Source organism: Pelophylax lessonae (genome assembly GCF_965119305.1).
Source record: "Pelophylax lessonae genome assembly, chromosome: 8".
Classification (NCBI taxonomy): domain Eukaryota; kingdom Metazoa; phylum Chordata; class Amphibia; order Anura; family Ranidae; genus Pelophylax; species Pelophylax lessonae.
The window spans coordinates 50,756,596-50,779,427 of NC_138775.1; the positions used below are offsets into that span (position 1 = coordinate 50,756,596).

General features: G+C 44.0%; 1 protein-coding gene across 2 annotated transcripts; it reads left to right on the forward strand.

The window, feature by feature from the left end:
- The first annotated feature begins 4,136 nt into the window (after nt 1-4,136).
- Nucleotides 4,137-21,818, forward strand: CEP15 (centrosomal protein 15). 2 transcript variants are annotated; one of them, XM_082266443.1, is made up of 5 exons: nt 4,137-4,205; nt 7,923-7,992; nt 12,139-12,250; nt 16,581-16,655; nt 21,572-21,818. In XM_082266443.1, the coding sequence occupies exons 2-5, from the start codon at nt 7,940-7,942 to the stop codon at nt 21,770-21,772; spliced, it is 441 nt and encodes a 146-aa protein (XP_082122569.1). In that variant the 5' UTR covers nt 4,137-4,205; nt 7,923-7,939; the 3' UTR covers nt 21,773-21,818. The 2 variants fall into 2 exon arrangements, with proteins under 2 accessions (XP_082122569.1, XP_082122570.1); XM_082266444.1 differs by lacking the exon at nt 16,581-16,655.
- The last annotated feature ends 1,014 nt before the right edge of the window (nt 21,819-22,832 follow it).

The window sequence follows — 22,832 nt, forward strand, 5'->3', positions numbered from 1 at the left end:
TCGTCAGCATGGTCAGCATGAGCATCCACCATAGTGTTGAATGATTGGGCACAGGCTGTGAGTTGATCTTCCACATGTGAAACCCTGTTATTTAAAGCATGCACTTCAGCCCTGCAGTGTTTAATACCTTGCCAAAGGTCTGCGTGTAATGAGGATTTCAGAGACATGAGCATCTCTTTAAGTGTAACATCCGAGATGGGTTGCCCTGTGGTAGGGAAAGAAGCTATCGGGTCCGTGGCACTTGTGTCCATGTTGTTAAAGGGGTCCCCCGCATCCCCCCCTGACCCTGAAGCATATGAGGTTTCCTCACCATTGTCTTTCCTAGGCCTTGATTTAGCAGGGCTGTTTAAAGGAGTAAGAGGGTCGGGAGCTGGCATGTCTGCAGCAGGGACATTGAGACCATCATGTGAGGCCAGGTGCTGTTGTAACAGGGAGGAGGAGGATGAGCCCTTAGCAGTGTTGGAAGCCCCTGGGGTCGCTGAGTGAAAGAAGAATTGTAGCTTCCTGGGTTGGGGGGTCTCGCGGCGGCGGCGGCGAGACATAGTAGATTTTCGGGGTGGTGGCGCCTTGCAAAGACCCCCTGAATTTGTGGAACCCTGGTTCTGGTGGGTATAGTTGATTACATGCGGCCTATGGCCGTAGTGGACTCACCCGACTCTTCTTCCGGGTACGGCCGTCGGGCGGAAATCGAGGCCGCGGCTTCGGTCCGGGAGGTAGGCCGCGAATGGACGTGCGGCTAACAGTTGGAGATCCCGGCAAGAGTGGCCTCAAATTGTTCGTGGGAGTGCGGGCAGTCCGTTCAGGGTGATCCCGTGGCGATAGGCAGCAGGATGGCTGGGATATCGGTGCCGATGTCGAGTGGATAGCGGAGCTCAGTGAGGAAGCGTCCGCTCTGTCTCACGTCCAGGACACGCCCCCATCAGCAGCCCATCCTAACGATCCTTCTGATGCTGAACCCTACAATCTGACCCTGCCCTGTCACTTAGGAGAGCCGCCTGCTTTGTTTACACAAGCGGGCGGATCTCCACACTCGATTCCCCGAAGATTGGGGAAGAGCAGCGGCGATCGCCGCTGCTCCTCCCCTGGCCCGACTCCCGCTGTGACTGAATACAGCGGGAGAAAGCCTCCGGCGGCACGTTCGCGCCGCCGAGAAGGGGGGAGTGTCTGTCGACGTAGGTCTATGTCGTCAGACCTACAACAGCCACTTTGCCGCAGTAGAGCTCTAGTGAGCAGCGGTAAAGTGGTTAATCACCACTGAGTTTTTTATTGTTTGCTAAATAAAAAATACCATAAATTTAAAAAAAAAAAAAAGAAAAAGGGTGTTTTTCTTGGTTTCAGTTGTACAATTTTGCAAATAAATATTCTTCCTTTAGCCCCGGTTCACATTAGTGCGATCACAGAGATCGCATGTAATTTGAGGCGCACTGCTCCTAAAATTACATGCGATCTCTGTGCGGTGCAAATTTTAGCCATACACTTTGCATGGCTAAATTCGCACGAGGCTTTTTTTATCAGCAGGAGAATCGGATCGCATAGGGATTCACACTAGTGCGATCCGATTCTGTGCGAACTTGCAGATCGCACTGCGATATGCGATCGCAACTGGGGGTGTCGTTAACTTTTAATTGACACCCCCTGCGTATCGCATATGACAGTGTGAACTGCCAGGGGTGCGATGCGGGGTCACGCTGCATATTCACAGCATTCCCGCATTGCAGAAATGTGAACCGGCACTTATAGTCACAAAAAAGTACAGCACTCTCCTTCAATAAAGTGCATAACTAAATATTTGAAAACGGTTTTAAAATCATCTATATATAATACAGAGTTCTTCTTTTCTTTTAAATATCTATCTATATACACACATACACAGTCCATTAATATATTATAATCCCACTTTGCTTTGTGCACTGGTCCAAATCATTTGGTGGAGGGGAGATTATGGTGTGGGGTTGTTCTTCAGGGGTTGGGGTGGCCCCTTATTTCCAGTAAAGGGAACTCTCAAAGTGGTTGTAAACCCACCTTAAAGCGGAGTTCCGGGCACAGAAATGATTTTTTGCTGAACATACCCCCGGGACAGTCAGGGCTAGCACATTCCACAATGGCTAGCCTCTGATCTGTCCCGGTTCGCACTTACCTGCAAGAAGAAATACTTACTTTGAAAATTTCTTCCACAGCGTTTCCATCTCTGTTGTGGGCAGCTGAAGCCGGCGCGGTCCTCTTCTCTGTCTTCTTCCGCGCCTTCGTGTCCCAGAATGCACTGCACCAGCCCCTCTCGTCACTTCCGGTGCGGCGCCGCATTCCTAAACAGCTTCTGGGCATGCCCAGAAGCTGTTTAGCAGGGGAATGCGGCGTCGCCCGGAAATGACGAGCGGGGCCGGTGCCGTCGCATTGATTCCTGGGAGCGATGACGTTTAGCTCCCAGGAATCATCGCGAGGCAGGAAGTGACGGGGTGAGCCTCGGCGCTGGAGGAGGAAGCAGTCATAGGTGAGTATTTACGATCTTCAATAAAAAGGTGAGTAAACAAAAATAAAAAAAATAACTATCCAATTCCTTTTCAGGTGAGCTCTACCTAGCGGAGGGGCACAAAAAAAAAAATCGTTTTTGTGCCCGGAACTCCGCTTTAATAACTTGTGCCTATATTAAGGATTACCTATAGGTACTGTAAATATCTCCTAAACTTGCACTGTTTAGGAGGTATTTACAGTGCATGTAGCTGATGACATCATCGGCGCATGCGCTCTGAGGAAACGGCAGCCTGTGCCATTTCTTCAGAGCCCTGTGCCGTGACCGGCTGCGCCGACCAGTAATACAGCCGGAGTCCGCAGACCCGGAAGGAAGATAAGTGAACATGGATGCGGCTGGCAGCGGGGACAAGGTGGGCTTCGTTTGCAGGGAAGTGTCACATAATGGGTTAGTATGCGATGCATACTAGCACATTATGCATTTACTTTGCAGAGAAAAAAAAAAAAAAATGGAAAAAAAAACAAAAGACTTTACTTCCTCTTTAAGGCGTCAGCATGCCAAGACATTCTGGACAATTTCATGCTCCCAATTTTGTGGGAACAGTTTGGGGATGGCCCCTTCCTGTTCCAACATGACTGTGCATCAGTGCACAAAGCAAGGTCCATAAAGACATGAATGAGTGAGTTTTGGGTGGAAGAACCTGACTGGCCTGCACAGAGTCCTGACCTCAACCCAGCAGAACACCTTTGGGATGAATTAGAGTGGAGACTGCGAGCCAGGCCTTCTCTCCAACATCAGTGCCTGACCTCACAAATGCACTTCTGGAAGAATGGTCAAACATTCCCATAGACACACTCCTAAACCTTGTGGACAGCCTTCCCAGAAGAGCTGAAGCTATTATAGCTGCAAAGGGTGGGCCAACTCAATATTGAACCCTACGGACTAAGACTGGAATGCCATTAAAGTTCATGTGCGTGTAAAGGCCGGCGTCCCAATACTTTTGGTAATATAGTGTATGTATATGTTTAGAAATGTCCCATTCATGTATATACTCATAGGTGTGTGAATGAGGCCTACGTCTGAAGAAGGCGCTCTCAGCCTCTGTAGTGAACCCTGTGATTTGTACACTGCATGAACCTCAAAGCATTAAGAAAAACAAATACTAACCATAAAAACTTACCCTAGGCTGTGCCTTCTACATTTACAGATATTAAAATGAAATGCAGGATATTGCAGGCTTCTCCTCTCACCTCACAGTGCACACTCCCCTCCCCCCCATGGAAGAAGGCTGCACTCCATCACACACACCTGGCTACAATCGGCGCCCTTGTAATGCCCTAATATGACACTAGAGGGCGGCAGCGCTCAATTATTGGTAAACCATTCCTATGCATTGAACACGCGGCCACTGCACAAGAAAATAAAACTAGAGGACCGCTTAGATCTAACAAAATGTCTCCGTGTGGTGTAAAGCAATGGAGCGTGGTCTACAGAAAAATGGCGACCATGGAAAATGTAAAGATATATTTTCAATAAATAATCTTTGTTTTATCGTACAGATACTGGACGTTGAATGTTTGAGGGAAGCTGGTTAAAATATTGGAAAAAAAAATGGTTTGTGCAGTTCTTGAGGTGAGAGGCGGTGTCGCGCTTCCTCCTGGTTACCATGGTGACGCTGGACGCGGAAGTGGTGGAGAGGCGATGGCTCGTGGAGAGGAGCTGGGCTGGTGATTGGAAGGTGACAGCTGACGGGGGATGGGCAGGGGATGCTGAATGACAGCTTTACTGATACCAAGAGGGCGATCAGAGGGCCGCTGCTGACTCCTCTGTGATAAAATACATGGTGTATGGGTGTCATGGCGATCCACAGGCTTCTGTGCTTTATAAAGGTGATCATACACCATACAATCAGATTGTACAATCTCCTTCACATATTATGTAGTCTTATGCTAGACATACACCTGAGAGCAAACAATTTTGCCATCGTGTAATGGCAGAATTCTTGATCGATAAATCATTTAAAGGACATAAATGAGTAAATTTTTGGTTTGTTTTGTAACCTATGTCGGTGCAAACAGTTCGGGCGAGAAACATATTAACCACTTCAGCCCTGGAAGATTTACCCCCTTAATGACCAGGCCATTTTTTGGGATTCGGCACTGCGTTACTTTAACTGACAATTGCGCGGTCGTGCGGCGCTGTACCCCAATAAAATTGATGTCCATTTTTCCCACAAATAGAGCTTTCTTTTGGTGGTATTTGATCACCTGTGCGGTTTTTATTTCTTTGCGCTATAAAAAAAAGACCGACAATTAAAAAAAAAAAAAATAAAACAATATTTTTTACTTTTTGCTATACATCATCCAATAAAAAAATGTAAAAAAATCAAATTTCTTCATCAGTTTAGGCCAATTTGTATTCTACTGCATATTTTTGGTAAAAAAAACATGGGGATATATTTATGGAATTTTTATCTATTTTTTTTTTTTACTAGTAATGGCGGCGATCGGCAATTTTTAATGGGCCTGAGACATTGCGGCGGACAAATGTGACACTTCTTGGGGACCAGTGACACCAATACAGTAATCAGTGCTAAAAAAAATGCACTGTCACTGTACTAATGACACTGGCAAGATAGGGGTTAACACCAGGGGCGATCAAAGGGTTAAAGCCACATTTTTACCTAAAAATACCCCCCTAATCCTAAGCTATCCCCAATTACCCCAAATCTAACCCCACATTACAGTACATTACAGTTATAGAATAAAGATAAATACTTACCTTTAAAATTGATTGCAGAGTGCGGCCATCTCCGGTGTGTGGGCATCGAAAGCCGTGGTGTCCCCTGCTGTGTCCTTCTTCCGGGTTCCTGGCTACCCAGAATGCCGATCGCAATCTCACAAATGCTGTGTAGATTGCGATCGGCAATCAGAGTAGCTTTGCAGCTATAACAGCTTCAACTCTTCTGCTAAGGCTGTCCACAAGGTTTAGGAGTGTGTCTATGAGAATGTTTGACCATTCTTCTAGAAGTGTGAGGTCAGGCACTGATGTTGGAGAGAAGGCCTGGCTCGCAGTCTCCGCTCTAATTCATCCCAAAGGTGTTCAGGTCTCGGGTTCAGGACTCTGTGTAGGCCAGTCAAGTTCCTCCACCCCAAACTCGCTCATCCATGTCTTTATGGACCTTGCTCTGTGCACTGGTCCAAATCATTTGGTGGAGGGGGGGTTATGGTGGGGGGGTTGTCTTTCAGGGGTTGGGCTTGGCCACTTAGTTCCAGTGAAGGGAACTCCTAAGGCATCAGCATACAATGACATTTTAGACATTTCATGCTCCCCAATTTGTGGGAACAGTTTGGGGATGGCCCCTTCCTGTTCTGAAATGACTGCTCACCAGTGCACAAAGCAAGGTCCATAAAGACATGGATGAGCGAGTTTGGGGTGGAGGAACTTGACTGGCCTGCACAGAGTCCTGAACCTGAGACCTGAACACCTTTGGGATGAATTAGAACAGAGACTGTGAGCCAGGCCTTCTCTCCAACATCAGTGCCTGACCTCACAAATGCTTTTCTGGAAGAATGGTCAAACATTCCCACAGACACACTCCTCAACCTTGTGGACAGCCTTCCCAGAAGAGTTGAAGCTGTCATAGCTGCAAAGGGTGGGCCAACTCAATATTGAACTCTACGGACTAAGACTGGGATGCCATTAAAGTGTGTGTAAAGGCAGGTGTCCCAATACTTTTGACAATATACTGTATGTCAAAGAAATTTTGGCTGGTGTGTGTGGTACGTCCGGTGTCCACAATTAGTTAAAGCTGAAGTCCAGGTATGGAGTATTTGTGAGTATGCATGTGTCATACCTGCGAGAGTGATGTGGAACCGGAGAATCGCTGTAGTAGGCACTGCTACTACACTGATCGCAATTGTTTTCCCTGCTGCATAGTGAACACAGAGGGCCGCTCATTTGGCATAAGCGCCATTCACAGATTGCCTTGCATATTTCTCAATTAATATAAAGCATTCTCTGATTGGACGAGGTGGAAAGGCAATGTGGTGATGTCACAGTTGCCACCTAATCTAATCAGAGAATGCTTTGCACTCCTTGAGAAAAGATGTTCGGTGAATGATGCCGTGCTGAGCGAGTGACCTCCTATGTTCAGTATGCAGCAGGGCAGCCACTCAGCACAGGACCTAAAAGACAGCAACAATCCCAAAAATATGAAACTATGCAAAAAAAAATTTTATACCTAGAATTCAGTTTTAGGCCCCTTTCACACCTGTATGACCTGAAAGTCACGTGACTTTGACGCGACTTAAAGCAATGCCTGTGTAATCTTGAAGTCATTGGACCTCAAGTCGCATCAAAGTTGGACCAAAGTAGTGCAGGGACTACCTTGAAGTCACACAGATATGAACAGTACTCACTGGAAATCATAGGGAATGACTTGTAATGCGACTTTGCAGTCCCAAGTCACAGGACATGTCGCACAAGTGTGAAAGGGGCCTTAAGCAGTACAATTCAGGTTAAGACCCGGAACCCCCAGCCAGCCAATTGGACAATGCTGAACAGCCCTAAACAGATGAGGTCACCCTCTGCTCTCCTCTTTTATATTTATTGAACCTATTACTCATTAAAGCTTTTGTCAGAAAATTAAGTCCTGCTAGATCACTTCAGGTTGGCCTCTATTGCTGGTATAGTAATGTAATGCAAACAGAAGCAACAGTGCTACTTCCCATACAACTCACCAATGAAAGAGCTCCCGGGTGCCCGATCCACAGCCGTTTCACTGAGTGCATATACAGAAAGACGATCCGCACACCGGTAGTTGCTCTTAAAAAATTGTCATCGTTATTCAAAAACCACAGAACACAACTGCTGATAAGATCAGTTGAAGTGTTTCAGCCTATAAGGCCTTAGTCATAACTTATGACTAAGGCCTTATAGGCTGAAACGCGTCAACTGATCTTATCAGCAGTTGTGTTCTGTGGTTTTTGAATAAAGATGAAGATTTTTAAGAGCAACTACCGGTGTGCGGATCATCTCTCTATATAGCTATGTAATACATTTTAAAACAAATGTCTGTACTGCTCAAAATACAGTATTACACTGTCTTACCTTGTTCTGCACATGCTCAGTTGCTCTCTATGTTTAGGCATTGTGCTGAAGTTGTAGAGGCCAATTTTCTGACAGCCTAAAGGTTTACTGCTGCTCGGGGGCTCTGGGCAAAATAGCAGCCTCCAGAAAGAAGAAACAGGAACAATGCTGGAGGCAATTTACAGCACACCCTAATTTTGGTAGCACAACTATTATTGTGAAATGTATGTTCCTTGCTAAAAAAAACATTATGTTTTATTAAGTGGTTATGGGTAAAGTTCCACTTTAAAGTAATAAAAGAATTCTTGTGGCTGATGTGGGAACGCACAGTAATAACGGTAGAAAATGTCTGTTTTCTCTCCAGAAAGCGGCAGCAGAAGGATGACTTTGTATACAGCCCGAGAAGAGGAGTTAGAGAAACTTCACAAAATCATGTAGGTAAAATATTCTTCCAGGTTTTATCTGATATCGTCAGCCTGGTGTGCTAAACATTTGTCAGTATCAATGCTGCAAACATATGCCATGGCTGTGTCAGATTTGTGTTACTTTGCATGTGTCTGTTTGCATATATACTGTGCAATCTCCGGCAAATCGTCACATAGCAATCTAAAACAAGAACTCCTCCGTTAAGTTGACACTAAACTTCAGTTTAAATAAAAGAATCTACTCTAGTGTGTATTCTTAACTCAACAAAGTCCCTTCTATTGCTCTCAGCCTCCCCCAAATCTTCAAACCAAATGTTTTGCTGCTGTAATGTAACTTCTTGTTAGAGGATGGCTATGTTCGTTCTCCATGATTCCATTGTATGTAGGAATGTAGCCACCCTCTCTTTCTCTGCCCTGACATGGACTATGGGATGTGTAGAAAAAGTGGCTATTATTTTTAACACATTATGAAATACTGGCGGTCTGTTTATTGCCCTTAGGGTCTACTGGTGTACACCATGGGGAGGGTCTTAGGCTGGCCATACATAAGTCAGTTTTCTTTTTTTTTAAGCAACAGGTGGATGGGGGAATCTACACCCCCCCGCTGTGTCTTTGTATTCTGACAGCAGGGAGACTTCGCTATCAGAATACACAGATCAGTGCTGCAGCCTATTGCCTGCTGCGCTGATCGAGAGAAAAAACAGATCGTTGAACAGATGTCAGCCGGTACATCAACTTTTGTCAACCACGGTGGCCACACATGAATCAAAATTTGGCTGATCCAGCTGAATTTAGATCCATGTATGGCCAGCTTTAAAGTGTATGTCTAGCACAAACTTTTAGGGCCTGTTTATTTGTTAAAGCAATGCTAAGTACATTACTATATAAACAGGCAAAAAATTTGGGGGAGCATACCCATGTATTTCCAAAGCTGCTGCAGCTATGAACCAAAAGACATGTATATTAAAAAAGAATAGCGCGCAAATGCAAAAGAAATTACTACCAAATCTGAAGAGAGTCCATAAATAAAAATGGGGGTTTGGTCCCACCATATGGCCATATCGTGCTCAAGCCCACTACTGCGTCAAAGTACCCCATTATCAGTGGGTCCTACACTATCCATGAAAAAGAGATGAATCCAGCCCTTCTAACCCTTGGAGACAACACTCCTTGCTGGGAAAAATGTGCAAATGCACTACAGGGGACTCCTCCTATATCCCATCCATAATGGGGTACTTTGACGCAGTAGTGGGCTTGAGCACGATATGGCCATATGGTGGGACCAAACCCCCATTTTTATTTATGGACTCTCTTCAGATTTGGTAGTAATTTCTTTTGCATTTGCGCGCTATTCTTTTTTAATATACATGTCTTTTGGTTCATAGCTGCAGCAGCTTTGGAAATACATGGGTATGCTCCCCCAAATTTTTTGCCTGTTTATTATGTATTCGGTCTGACCAGACTATCGAGGTTGAGCAGCCCTCCCCACCCCCCACATACACCTGTACTCAATCAGTGTCCACCATCAAATGGATATAGGAGGAGTCCCCTGTAGTGCATTTGCACATTTTTCCCAGCAAGGAGTGTTGTCTCCAAGGGTTAGAAGGGCTGGATTCATCTCTTTTTCATGGATAGTGTAGGACCCACTGATAATGGGGTACTTTGACGCAGTAGTGGGCTTGAGCACGATATGGCCATATGGTGGGACCAAACCTCCATTTTTATTTATGGACTCTCTTCAGATTTGGTAGTAATTTCTTTTGCATTTGCGCGCTATTCTTTTTTAAAGTACATTACTATACTTTGCGCTAACCCATGCGATTATACCGGAGCGCAGAAGTGTAAATGATCTCTTAGAGTTAGAAATATTTTCATTCCTCATTTTTTTTTTATTTATCTCAGGTATCTATATAGCATCAACAATTCATGCAGCGCTTTACTTATATACATAAATATATATATATATTGTACATTCACACCAGTGCCTGCCCTAAAGCAGCTTACAATCCCTAAGGTCCCTTCAGCCCAGTACACACTGCTAGTTTTTATTCGCTCAACCCAATGGGCTGAATGAAAAAAACTGACAGATCACTGTACCAACACATGCAATGTTGGTGCAACAATCCCCCGCGCCGTGCCTCTGCATTCACAACACCCCTCGCCATGAAAACACACTGATCAGCGCTTGCAGCCATTGCCCATCTGAATCACTTCTACAAGAAAGCCATTAGTTGTAAGAAAAAGTCTACACAAACTCCCAGCTGCTTTAGCAACCAGAAGTCTGTTTACATGCCAGCGCCACCAAGGACACAATAGTTACGTCAAAAACAGTGAAAGGGTTAGGTCCTAAAGCACCTCAAAAATCTAAAGCTAGTCTTAGCGGCTTAAGTAATGGGCTTTTGTTTGCATCTGGACCTGCTTCTTTCCCCATAAAAAGTCAACGGGAATGTAAAAACAACTAGAAGCAGGTTGATGCAGCTTAGCAGGGAGTCAAAAGCAGACTAGAAGGTGGTCAACTTCAGGTCATAAGCAGGTTAGAAGGTGCTCAAGCTCAGGTCAAATTCAGGTTAGAAGATGGTCAACCTCAGGTCAAATACAGGTTGGAAGTTGGTCTGCCCCAGGTCAAATGCAGATTGGAAGGTGGTCTACCCAAGGTCAGATCTGGGTTGGAAGGTAGTTATCCTCGGGCCAAATGTGGGTTGGAAGGTGGTCAACCTCAGGTCAAATGCAGGTTGGAAGATGGTCAACCTCAGGTCAAATGCTGGTTGGATGGTGGTTAACCTCAGGTCAAATGCAGGTTAAACAGTGGTCAACCTACGGCCAAATGCAGGTTAAACAGTGGTCAACCTACGGCCAAATGCAGGTTAAACAGTGGTCAACCTACGGCCAAATGCAGGTTAAACAGTGGTCAACCTACGGCCAAATGCAGGTTGAACGGTGGTCAACCTCAGGTCAAATGCAATTTGGAAGATGGTCAACCTCAGGTCAAATGCAGGTTGGAAGGTGGTCAACCTCAAGTCAAATGCAGGTTGGAAAGTGGTCTACCCCATGCCAAATGCAGGTCGGAAGGTGGTCACCCTCAGGTCAAATGCAGGTTGGAAGATGGTCAACCTCAGGTCAAATGCTGGTTGGATGGTTGTTAACCTCAGGTCAAATGCAGGTTAAACAGTGGTCAACCTATGGCCAAATGCAGGTTAAACAGTGGTCAACCTATGGCCAAATGCAGGTTAAACATTGGTCAACCTACGGCCAAATGCAGGTTGAACGGTGGTCAACCTCAGGTCAAATGCAATTTGGAAGGTGGTTAACCTCAGGTCAAATGCAGGTTGGAAGGTGGTCAACCTCAAGTCAAATGCAGGTTGGAAGGTGGTCAACCTCAGGTCAGATACAGGTTGGAAAGTGGTCTACCCCATGTCAAATGCAGGTCGGAAGGTGGTCAATCTCAGGTCAAATTCACTTATTAATGAACTTTGAATAATCTTGGAAGAATTCTAAATGCATGCAAAATACACCTTGGAAGAAATCTGCATTTGTCCATTGAAAAAAGCCTAAAGACTATTGACAGCAACCTTTTCCCCCAATGCTAAAATAAACCCCCTCAGTCCAACCCTAACACTAACCTAAACTGGTACCTCATTCCTGTACTGAGAGCCTCTGCACCAAAAATCTTCACACTGCTGGCCCAAAAAATTTACAGTGCCAGACTTTGGGCAGAAGGCAATTACTTCAACAACAGAGGGCCTGGATGCTGAACAGATTATTGTCTTGCAGCTGATAATCATTTTCATTTGAAATCATCACATGGAAAAGCAATGTCACACTGCCATGGTTCCCACGTCATTTTTTAGGGGTATAGATAAATTATTTTGTTTTAAATGCAAGGGGCAGCATTTTGTTCATGGTACCCCAGCAGGAGAATCCTGCTCTTCCCCAAACGTTGAGCTTTGATTTTTAGTTGACCTACTGTTGTCACCTGCTGAAGTCAATTCTCTGTATATTCCAAGGAAGGATTCAATAGCTAATCCATAATCTTGGGGTACCTGAAGGAGTGGCAAAATCAGTTTTGGGGAACATTCTTTAAATTTGCTAAATGAAACACAAAGTAGACTATGGATACATGTATTTGTACATTTTCTTTACTCCCTTTTTCTTTAGACTTGATGAAAAGAATAAACTGACTGAAGAGATGAAGATTTACGGCGAGCAGATTGGAAAGGACAGCCAAGCTTCAGAGGCAGCACATAACAGAAATCAGATGCTTCTAAAAGTAAGTTCTGCCTAACAATGGTTCGTCTGCTGAGACCTGTAGTCTCACTCCCTGTCGAGTTGGAGGAACCACCGACAAAGCTTGCAACTACCCTACTTTTATGGGGAATTCAAGCTTTGTTGGTTTCCAAGCATTTCTCAGCAGTGAGTTCTTCTAAAGGGTACATGATGTGGAATATGAAGATTTAGTCTGCTGCCCCCTGGGCAGGGCCATCTTAATACCATCATGGGCCCCTGGACAAAGTAATGCACTGGGGCCCCTACCAGCCTGCTCCAATTTATGCACCTACTCTCAAGAATTAATGTATAAATAGTTGATAGATTAATCAACACAAAGGGCACAGTACGGGGGGATGGGGTGGGAGCTTATGGCACAATACTGGGATCAGGAGGGCACAGTTCAATTTATGGGACACTGCCCAGAACACGGCTGCCCCGGGACAGATGCCTTGGTAGAAAGATTGACTGTCCTGGCAAATCCAGGACAGTTTGCAAGCATGATGCAATGCAAGATTTTCATGGGGACCCAATGCACCTGGGGCCCCTGGGCAGTGCCCTGGGGTGCACATGCATCAAGACAGCCTTGGTCCTGGGGAATGGCACTGGAAGGAAGATTCTCACGTGCCTCTTGTTGAGGGTATGCCTGAAATGTGTCCTTTATATTTTAAAGCCCAGCTCCAAAATTATTTGTTAATGGTTTTATCACTGGTTATAAGAAAAAAATAAGCTTTTGCTGCTGCTGTGCCCGGACTGCAATGGTTAATTGCTTGTTTTCTCTAAGGAGGAGGAGAAACAGTTTTACTTACCTGATCCTCCGCTCCCCCAGTAGCCAGTGTTCCCCCATGATCCGGCAGTGATCTGTTCCTCTGCATCCTCATATCCAGAGCAGAACTATGGATCCTTCTCTGGTCTTGATAATTTCAGGACCCTAGACGAGTGTAGCGTAGGGGTGCATAAGCAGTAGGGATCAGTCTAGCTGCAGGGAGGAGTTTGGGTAAGAAAATCTCCTTTTATTGTTCCCCTAGGCATAAATGAGCAAATAAAGGGGAAGAAAGCTGCGCACAGAGAAAATTAATGCTATAGGCTGCTAGTACTAAGTATATCAAACCCAGAAAATTGTAGAGATGGTACAGCGCCATTAAATAAATAACTATCTGACAACTTTAAAGAGGTAAACCAAAGTCCATAAGAGGGAAATTTCAGATGCTGGGACTATGACAGTGAATCCCACATCAATCTTGCAAGTAGAGTTTCAGGCAGAGATCACATAAACAATAAGGATGTAACCTTACTGGACAGTTGGACCCCCTGTTACGGAAGGTCAAACAGGCATGCGATATCAACCACCAGGAACAAAACTGCGTCCAAATTCCTCTCCAATCGGCCACAGACACTCCGGGTAACCATTGATCATGGATCCGGCGGACCTCACTGAACCCCAGGTGCACAGAGGGGATGACCTAAGACCATGCCTGATGACAAAAGACTTTTCTATGTGTTGTGTTCAGATTTTTAGATTCTATCACTTCCTGTAGCTTGTATCAGCATTCACTTCCTGTTAGGTCATCTCCCAAAAATCTGTTTAACAATACAAATAAACTGACACGGTTCCAAATATCCTGTGGATGAGGCTGATACCTTATACCCAAGTGCCATAAACAAGCAGACTTGTATAAAGTACTCGAAATTTCTACTTGAGTAAAAGTACAAGTGCTCGATCAAAAAGTGACTTGAGTAGAAGTGGAAGTGCTCACAGAAAAAGTTACTTAAGTAGAAGTACTAAAGTATTCAACATTTTTTTTACTTAAGTATTGCAAGTAGTTTTTTCAAAAAAATTGCTACTTAAGTACTAAAAGTAAAAAGTACCAGTAGTTTTGAAAAAAAAATTCTACTCAAGTACTGAAAGTAGAAGTACAAGTACTGTGTTATGTAGTTATTAAAGAAAGAAGTCAAAAGTTTGAACATCATATTGTTTTTTATTATTTCAAATGATTTATTCAAATGATTAACCTGTGTTTGTTAGTAGTTTCTTGATGCACTTTAAGCGCTGTAGCACCATTTATTTGTTTGTTTCATATTTTCTTTTTATTGGAAAGATTTGGTATAGCAGCTTTTATTATACACAGCCTTTATTTTCGTATGCGCTGATTTACAAATGACATTATACACATTTTTTTTGAGCTTTATGCAACCTGCCATCTACTGTTCTGGCAGTGGTAATTTTTTTAAAAGTAACGAGTAACTATGCAGCACAAAAAAAAATACTTGAGTAGAAGTATCGAAATCATCGAAAAAATGTAGTGAAGTAAAAGTTGAAGTAGGAGAAAAAAATTCTACTCTAGGAAAGTACAGATACCGCATTTCGGTACTTAAGTACAGTACTTAAGTATTTCTACTTCGTTACTATACATCTCTGTAAACAAGTGGCTAGAAGAACACAACACATAGAAAAGTCTTTTGTCATCAGGCATGGTCTTAGGTCATCCCCTCTGTGCACCTGGGGTTCAGTGAGGTCCGCCGGATCCATGTTCAATGGTTACCCGGAGTGTCTGTGGTCGATTGGAGAGGAATTTGGACGCAGTTTTGTTCCTGGTGGTTGATATCGCATGCCTGTTTGACCTTCCGTAACAGGGGGTCCAACTGTCCGGTAAGGTTACATCCTTATTGTTTATGTGATCTCTGCCTGAAACTCTACTTGCAAGATTGATGTGGGATTCACTGTCATAGTCCCAGCATCTGAAATTTCCCTCTTATGGACTTATGGACTTTGGTTTACCTCTTTAAAGTTGTCAGATAGTTATTTATTTAGTGGCGCTGTACCATCTCTATAAATGAGCAAATAATGAGGCTGTGCCCGCACTGCAAGGAATCCTTTTTTATTTGCCCAGAGTTGGGCTTTAAATGTGGTAATTACAGTACATAGATTTCTTTTTTTTTTTCAGGTTTATTCTTATTTTTTTTTATCTGGTAAACCTGTCAGTAACACTTCCTGTACTAGAGTGACAAAACAATTCAAATCTGTAAAGAAAAGCGCACGCAACCTCGGGCAATAACGCTTTAATAAAGGACAATAACACAGTACATTGGAATTGCACTCACACTTTTCCTTTAAGACAATCGCTTTACAGCATTCCAACAGGAGCTACTCGCTCCTCCCGTCCCTCCAGATGGTGACTCTGCGGTCTCCTCATTCGCGGCTGCCGCCGCTGTATCCCCGCTCTCCTTCACTTCCTGTGTTGCCTGGTCACCGGATGCCGGTTCTAGTGCGCCTGCACACTATACCGACGTGATCTACGGCGCCTCAGGAGAGCCTCAGCCAAAGCCGGAGCCACAAGTTGTACGGAGCTGCGAGGTGGGAGATTCAAGACACGGGTGCACTGCCTCTGCTGTTACTACGGACAACGCGTTTCGGACTGCTGGCAGGATCAACAGATATTTTTAGCACTCAGATAGATGCAGTATAACCAAACACTTTCAATGGTATATTAATAATGATAATAACCCTCATTTTTAAGCATTTCAGCAGCTGATTTATTCACTTACTCAGTATGCAATTTCTTTATTTCTTAACCCCTATGTTCCAGTTTAATATGGCGTCATGACCGCTGTCTTAGGTTTCCCGTATCAGGCTGGCTCCTTTCTTTTGCAGTGTTGCAAGGAGCCACCCTTGCATGCAGGGACCAGAGTTGCGCATACCTCCCAACTTTTTCAGATGGGAATGAGGAACACCTCTTAGCAAAAGTATGTAAGCATAGGTCACACCCCCTGCCACACCCCCTTAAACAAGAATTATAAAAAAAAAAGATTAGTTGAACCCACAAATCCTTTTTTTACCACTGTTATTGCTTTATGCTGGCTTTTAATATTTACAAATATAGCAATTTAGAAATTAGATGAAAGGTTTAGCACTGGGAAACACTTTTTGAAAAACAAATAGTGCGTTTTATATACAGCAATATAGATCCGACCAAAATGAGGGACAAATGAGGAGGAAAGAGGGACAGTCCCTCAAAATCAGGGACAGTTGGGAGCTATGGTTGTGTCTCCCTATGCTATGTGCATCAATAGATATACACAGCCCCACCATAGCCTAGGATGTCAAGATACTCCCTGCCCCCCCCCCCATCCACCTCTCCAAGTTAGCGGACTTTCTCCAACCTTTACTGTCCACTGTTGACTCTTTGCTGTGAAGACAGGGAAGCAGTACTGAGAGAGCAGGAGCCAGCAGCATGAAAAGTTGTAAACTGCAGGTGCTGGGGTAAGCATTTTAAGAAATAGTTTACATATATTTTGTAATTTAACTACATTATTTCCTCCTATGATTTTTTTAGGATTTTCAAACATCGGTGAAAAATCTGAAACGAAGAGCACAAGTTGATCCTAATCCCTCCTTTGCTAATCTAGAGGTTGGTAAAAAGCAGCATATATTGTCTAAAGCAGGGGTCTCCAAACTTTCTAAAGGGCCGGGTTCATTGTCCTTCAGACTTTAGGAGGGCCAGACTGTAGCTAGCGTGAGTGGAAATTGTCCTGGCATCAGTGGAAGTAAACATCGCCACATTTGGCATTAGGAAGAGATATAGTATCCCATTGTTGGCATCAAAGAGGGGATAAGGAGCCCATTATTGGTGTCAGTGGAAGAAATGGTACCCCATTTTTGGTGTCAGATGGCAGAATAGTGTCCCAGGGGGAGGAATAGTGCCCCGGGGGCCAGATAGAGGCAAGCAAAGGCATCTGGCCCCCGGGCCACAATTTGGATACCATTGGTCTATAGCAAAGATGTCAGCATTTTTTAAGAGACACTGTCATCTCGTCCAGTGCCAAGATGACAGTGTCTCTGCAAAGGGTCATTCCTGGCCCTTGAATGCTTACCTTACCTAAAGTCCCTCCCTTGCTTCTCCAATTGCAAGTACTGAAAACTTTCATACATCCGAGGGAGTGACAACTAAACCCCCCCCCCCCATCTGTGACACCGCTAATTCAAATGCTAGCTGCCACAGAGGAAGAAGCAATGACACAACGCAGGCAAAGTGAGTATATTGGGTTCAGTACAGGGTCTGGGGCTTGCATGGCAGTGACAGTGTCTCTTTAAATCCAAGAACAAGTCTGTTATTACCTAGATTATCCACACAACCCTCCCCTGTGTGTCCAGGGAGAATTCTGGGGAGAAACTTTCACTATTTGCACAACTTTTTAATTAGGGACAGGAAATGATGGGAAATATCAGTGGGGAAAAAAACAAAACACATTTTTTCAGTAAAATGGGTCAGGGTTAGAACCTCTGTGACTAGTTTCTATCTGGGGTTGATTTACTAATACTGAATAGTGCAAAATCTGGTGCAGCTCTGCATAGTAACCAATCAGCTTCCAGGTTTTATTGTCAAAGCTTAACCGAACAAGCTGAAGTTAGAAGCTGATTGGCTACAATGCACAGCTGCACCAGATTCTAATTGCTCCAGTTTTAGTAAACCCTCCTCCCCATGTGTGCTGCTTACCACTCCCCCTATTTATTCTGTTGTCACGGGTAGTCATGGGGACAAGAAATGGGATAAAATCTTCAAAAAAGGTTAATTAATAGATTTATTTTTCCAAATCTATTTAAAACTAAAAAAAGCATTGATTGGAGTTGGGCTATAAGAGAAAAGACCATGCCCCTGGATTTAAGCCCAACCCATCCATGATTGCACTATCCAACATCTCTGCAATACATGCACTTTTCCCTATATTTTATCCCTGTAACGATTCTCCAAGTACACAAAATACCCATTGATCCTGGAAGAAATACCACCAAAGCGATAATAAACCCAAAACAGAAATGTAATATATTACAGCTTACCAATCCTTAGATGTGGTAGCTGCATTCGTTTTCTTTTCTTTGGCTTTTTCTCCTCTGTTTTCACCTGGTGATCTGACCAGTAACACTGACCAGTAACAGCAGCACTCCTGGCACTACCTCTTCTGCAAGTGGCCCCATAGGAAGCCGCTTCCCATGGGAGCACTTGCGTAGGCTCAATTCAGAGACAAGCTACTAGCTAGACACAGGCGGTGCGGGATGGCTTTGTCCCCTGCTCCCTTGTCACTGCATTTGATTGACAGCAGCAAGAGCCAATGGACCCGCTGCTTTCAATATGCCCTGTGAATATGGAGAGAGCCTCTACTCCAGATGGGGCTCAGGTAAGTATAAGGGGAGGCTGGGGGGGGGAGTCATCCTTACCGAAGGTTTTTGACCTTAATGCATAGAATTCATTAAGGTCAAAAACCTTAGGGCTTTAGAATCACTTTAAAGCCTAAGTATAGCTAAAAATAAATAAAATGAATACCACTTGCGCCAAAAGATATACAGTGGGTACGGAAAGTATTCAGACCCCCTTAAATTTTTCACTCTTGGTTATATTGCAGCCATTTGCTAAAATCATTTAAGTTCATTCTTCTACCTCATGAATGTACACATAGCACCCCATACTGACAGAAAAACACAGAATTGTTGACATTGTTGCAGATTTATTAAAAAAGAAAAACTGAAATATCACATGGTCCTAAGTATTCAGACCCTTTGCTCAGTATTTAGTAGAAGCCCCCTTTTGATCTAATACAGCCAGGAGTCTTTTTGGGAAAGATGCAACAAGTCTTTCACACCTGGATTTGGGGATCCTCTGCCATTCCTCCTTGCAGATCCTCTCCAGTTCTGTCAGGTTGGATGGTAAACGTTGGTGGACAGCCATTTTTAGGTCTCTCCAGAGATGCTCAATTGGGTTTAAGTCAGGGCTCTGGCTGGGCCATTCAAGAACAGTCACGGAGTTGTTGTGAAGCCACTCCTTCGTTATTTTAGCTGTGTGCTTAGGGTCATTGTCTTGTTGGAAGGTAAACCTTCGGCCCAGTCTGAGGTCCAGAGCACTCTGGAGAAGTTTTTTTTTTCCAGGATATCCCTGTACTTGGCCGCATTCATCTTTCCCTCGATTGCAACCAGTTGTCCTGTCCCTGCAGCTGAAAAACACCCCCGCAGCATGATGCTGCCACCACCATGCTTCACTGTTGGGACTGTATTGGACAGGTGATGAGCAGTGCCTGGTTTTCTCCACACATACCGCTTAGAATTAAGGCCAAAAAGTTCTATTTTGGTCTCATCAGACCAGAGAATATTATTTCTCACCATCTTGGAGTCCTTCAGGTGTTTTTTTAGCAAACTCCATGCGGGCTTTCATGTGTCTTACACATGGAGAGGCTTCCGTCGGGCCACTCTGCCATAAAGCCCCGACTGGTGGAGGGCTGCAGTGATGGTTGACTTTCTACAACTTTCTCCCATCTCCTGACTGCAGCTCTGGAGCTCAGCCACAGTGATCTTTGGGTTCTTCTTTACCTCTCTCACAAAGGCTCTTCTCCCCCGATAGCTCAGTTTGGCCGGACAGCCAGCTCTAGGAAGGGTTCTGTTCGTCCAAAACGTCTTCCATTTGAGGATTATGGAGGCCACTGTGCTCTTAGGAACCTTAAGTGCAGCAGAAATCTTTTTGTAACCTTGGCCAGATCTGTGCCTTGCCACAATTCTGTCTCTGAGCTCTTCAGGCAGTTCCTTTGACCTCATGATTCTCATTTGCTCTGACATGCATTGTGATCTGGAAGGTCTTATATAGACAGGTGTGTGGCTTTCCTAATCAAGTCCAATCAGTATAATCAAACACAGCTGGACTCAAATGAAGGTGAAGAACCATCTCAAGGATGATCAGAAGAAATGGAAAGCACCTGAGTTAAATATATGAGTGTCACAGCAAAGGGTCTGAATACTTAGGACCATGTGATATTTCAGTTTTTCTTTTTTAATAAATCTGCAACAATGTCAACAATTCTGTGTTTTTCTGTCAGTATGGGGTGCTATGTGTACATTCATGAGGAAGAAGAATGAACTTAAATGATTTTAGCAAATGGCTGCAATATAACAAAGAGTGAAAAATTTAAGGGGGTCTGAATACTTTCCGTACCCACTGTAAAACAAATTTATGCTATGTGAGTATAAATAATAAGTGATGAAGAGCAGCTGCTATAGACAAGATTTTAGAATAATGATAAAATTAGCATGCCTTTTGCACACTTCCCACAGCGCTTGCAACACTATAAAAATGAAATGATCAATATCAATCATTAAAACATATCATTTAGCTAAAAATAAAAGCCTAAAAATCAGCACAAGGGACATAACTTAGTATGATGTGTCCTTTTTTTTATTCTTCTCCTTTCAGTAGAAATCTTCCTCTGTCCTATACTCTCCCACAACCCCAATCCCCCCCCCCCCCCCATCAACAGGTTCCATAAATGGGGGACAGATGGATAATTGATAGCTCCATCCTCTCCATTTATAGATTCTGTGTCATTCATAGAAGCTCTAGTATTTCTACTATGAATGGCGGATCTGGCAGGAAAGGGCATGTATTGTCGGGCTCTTTTGATGAGAACTCCTGACAGACCCTGTATACAGGTATACAGGCTGTAATAACCTCCGCTGCACCTGAAGATTATGACAGTGGGGGCAGAGGATAGGATAGATAAATATTTCTACTGAAAGTGGAAGAATCAGCACAAGGGACACATAATACTAACTGTAAGTTATGTCCCTTGTGCTTATTTTTTTATTTTTAGCTGAACTTATGCTGGCCTTGGATGGGTCATTTTTTTTTCTTTCGATCAGCCAGCGGATCAGCAGATTTACCCCATCCACACAAGAGAGATGGATGGAGGTATCCTCCCCACTGTGCTATCGTATTCTGACAGCGGGGACTCCTCCACTGTAAGAATGCATCAAGATCATTTTCCAACATTGCCATTTAAGAGATCATTAGATCAACTTCTGTGGAGCAGGAACAGCCATAGATGGTTCAAAACTTGTCTGGTGCCTGCTGATCTAGCCAAATTTTGATCCATCCATGGCCACCTTCAAAGCGGTAGTAAACCGCGGCATTTAAAAAAATCCCCTGCAAGGCAATGGCGTAATGTGATAGTATGCATCACGCACGAGAGTCACGGCTACGGCGCAGCTCTCTAAAGGAGCGGCACAGGTATGCTGTTCTTCCAGAGTGCATGCGCCGGTGATGTTACCGGCTGCCAAGGCTGCCAAAAAAGCAAAGATCTCCTGAACGATGCATGTTTAGGAAAGATTAATTTTACCTACATGTAAGCTTTATTATAATCTCAACACATACTTTACTACCTCTTAAAGGGGGGGGGGTGGATAGGGGAGAGGAGTGACTTTCCTCCTAAAATTAGCCTCAACAAAAGAAGCTTGTATGCAGAATAGATTTTTTAATGTCAAACACTGTTCATTTGTTGTGTGTTACAGAACCAGTACTGGGCATCTGTGGAAGAAGAGCTTCCCAAATGGGAGCTATTTCTACTGGGAAAAGCTCAACAACCTTTTGGTGTAAAACAAAACTACAATTCAAAGACGAAACTAAGACTTTCCCAGACTATGGAGGCTCCAAAGAAAAAGAATCTTCCTCCTTCTGGCTTCGGTTCAAACACCTTCCCAAGGGTTTTCTGAGTTAGAAACATGAATTGGGAAATCGAGTGTCAGTTTCACAGGATGGGACACTATAATAAGGGCAAGACACGACCATGAAACAGTTATGTCATCCTCGGTGATGGGAATATTTTTTTTTTTTTTCAAAATTCTTTTTGTAGAAATATTTGTAGAAAAACAACGATAATAAAAAAGATACAGACAAGAAAAGGGGTACAAGAAGTAAATGGTACAAAAATACAACAATCCTAACATAAGGACCAATGTCCAATCACAAGGAAAACAATCCTCATATAATAGAATCTCAGACCGCACGGGGCCCTATTCAAAAAAGTAATGCACCCTTTTCCATGCTGCATTTGAAACAGAAGCAAAGATAAACATGATATACAATATGCAATGGCAATGAAGTATTAAGGTAGTATAAGAATAACCCCCTTAAAGTGATTGTAAAATCCTGTGTTTTTTTTAATTTAAATAACAAACATGTTATACTTACCTCCTCTGTGTAGTTAGTTTTGCACAGAGCAGCCCAGATCCTCCTCTTTTTGGGTCCCTCTTCACTTCTCTTGGCTCCACCCTCCTGTTCAGTGCCCCCACAGCAAGCAGCTTGCTATGGGGGCACCCGAGCTGAGCTGCAGCTCCGTGTGTCCATTCATACATGAAGCTGCTGTTTGGCCCCGCCCCTCTCTCTCCTGATTGGCTAACTGACTTTGATTGAAAGCAGTGGGTGCAAATGTCGCCGCTGCTTTGTGTCAGCCAATCAGGAGGGAGAGTCCCAGACCCAGACGCCCGAGGGACTCGTGGATTTTGCAGGATAGAGATGGTGCTCAGGTAAGAATTAGGGGGTGCTAGGGCAGCTGCTACAAACAGAAAGCTTTTTATCTTCATGCTTCGAATGCAATAAGATAAAAAACCTTCTGACTACAACACCTTTAAGCAGGCCATAGATGGAGCGTTGATGGGGGAATCTCTACCACCGAGCTATTGTGTTCTCTCGGTGGGGGGAAACCCAGACGGGAGAACACACAGTGATTATTGCTAGCAGCAATAAGCTAATAAAAAATACAGCATACTGGTT

What these genes read in the sequence shown, in the direction of transcription:
- CEP15 (XM_082266443.1), top strand. Translation starts at nt 7,940, where the DNA reads ATGACTTTGTATACAGCCCGAGAAGAGGAGTTAGAGAAACTTCACAAA. An exon ending in GAGAAACTTCACAAAATCAT is followed by an intron (nt 7,993 to 12,138) that starts GTAGGTAAAATA and finishes CTTTTTCTTTAG; the next exon opens with ACTTGATGAAAAGAATAAAC. An exon ending in GAAATCAGATGCTTCTAAAA is followed by an intron (nt 12,251 to 16,580) that starts GTAAGTTCTGCC and finishes TGATTTTTTTAG; the next exon opens with GATTTTCAAACATCGGTGAA.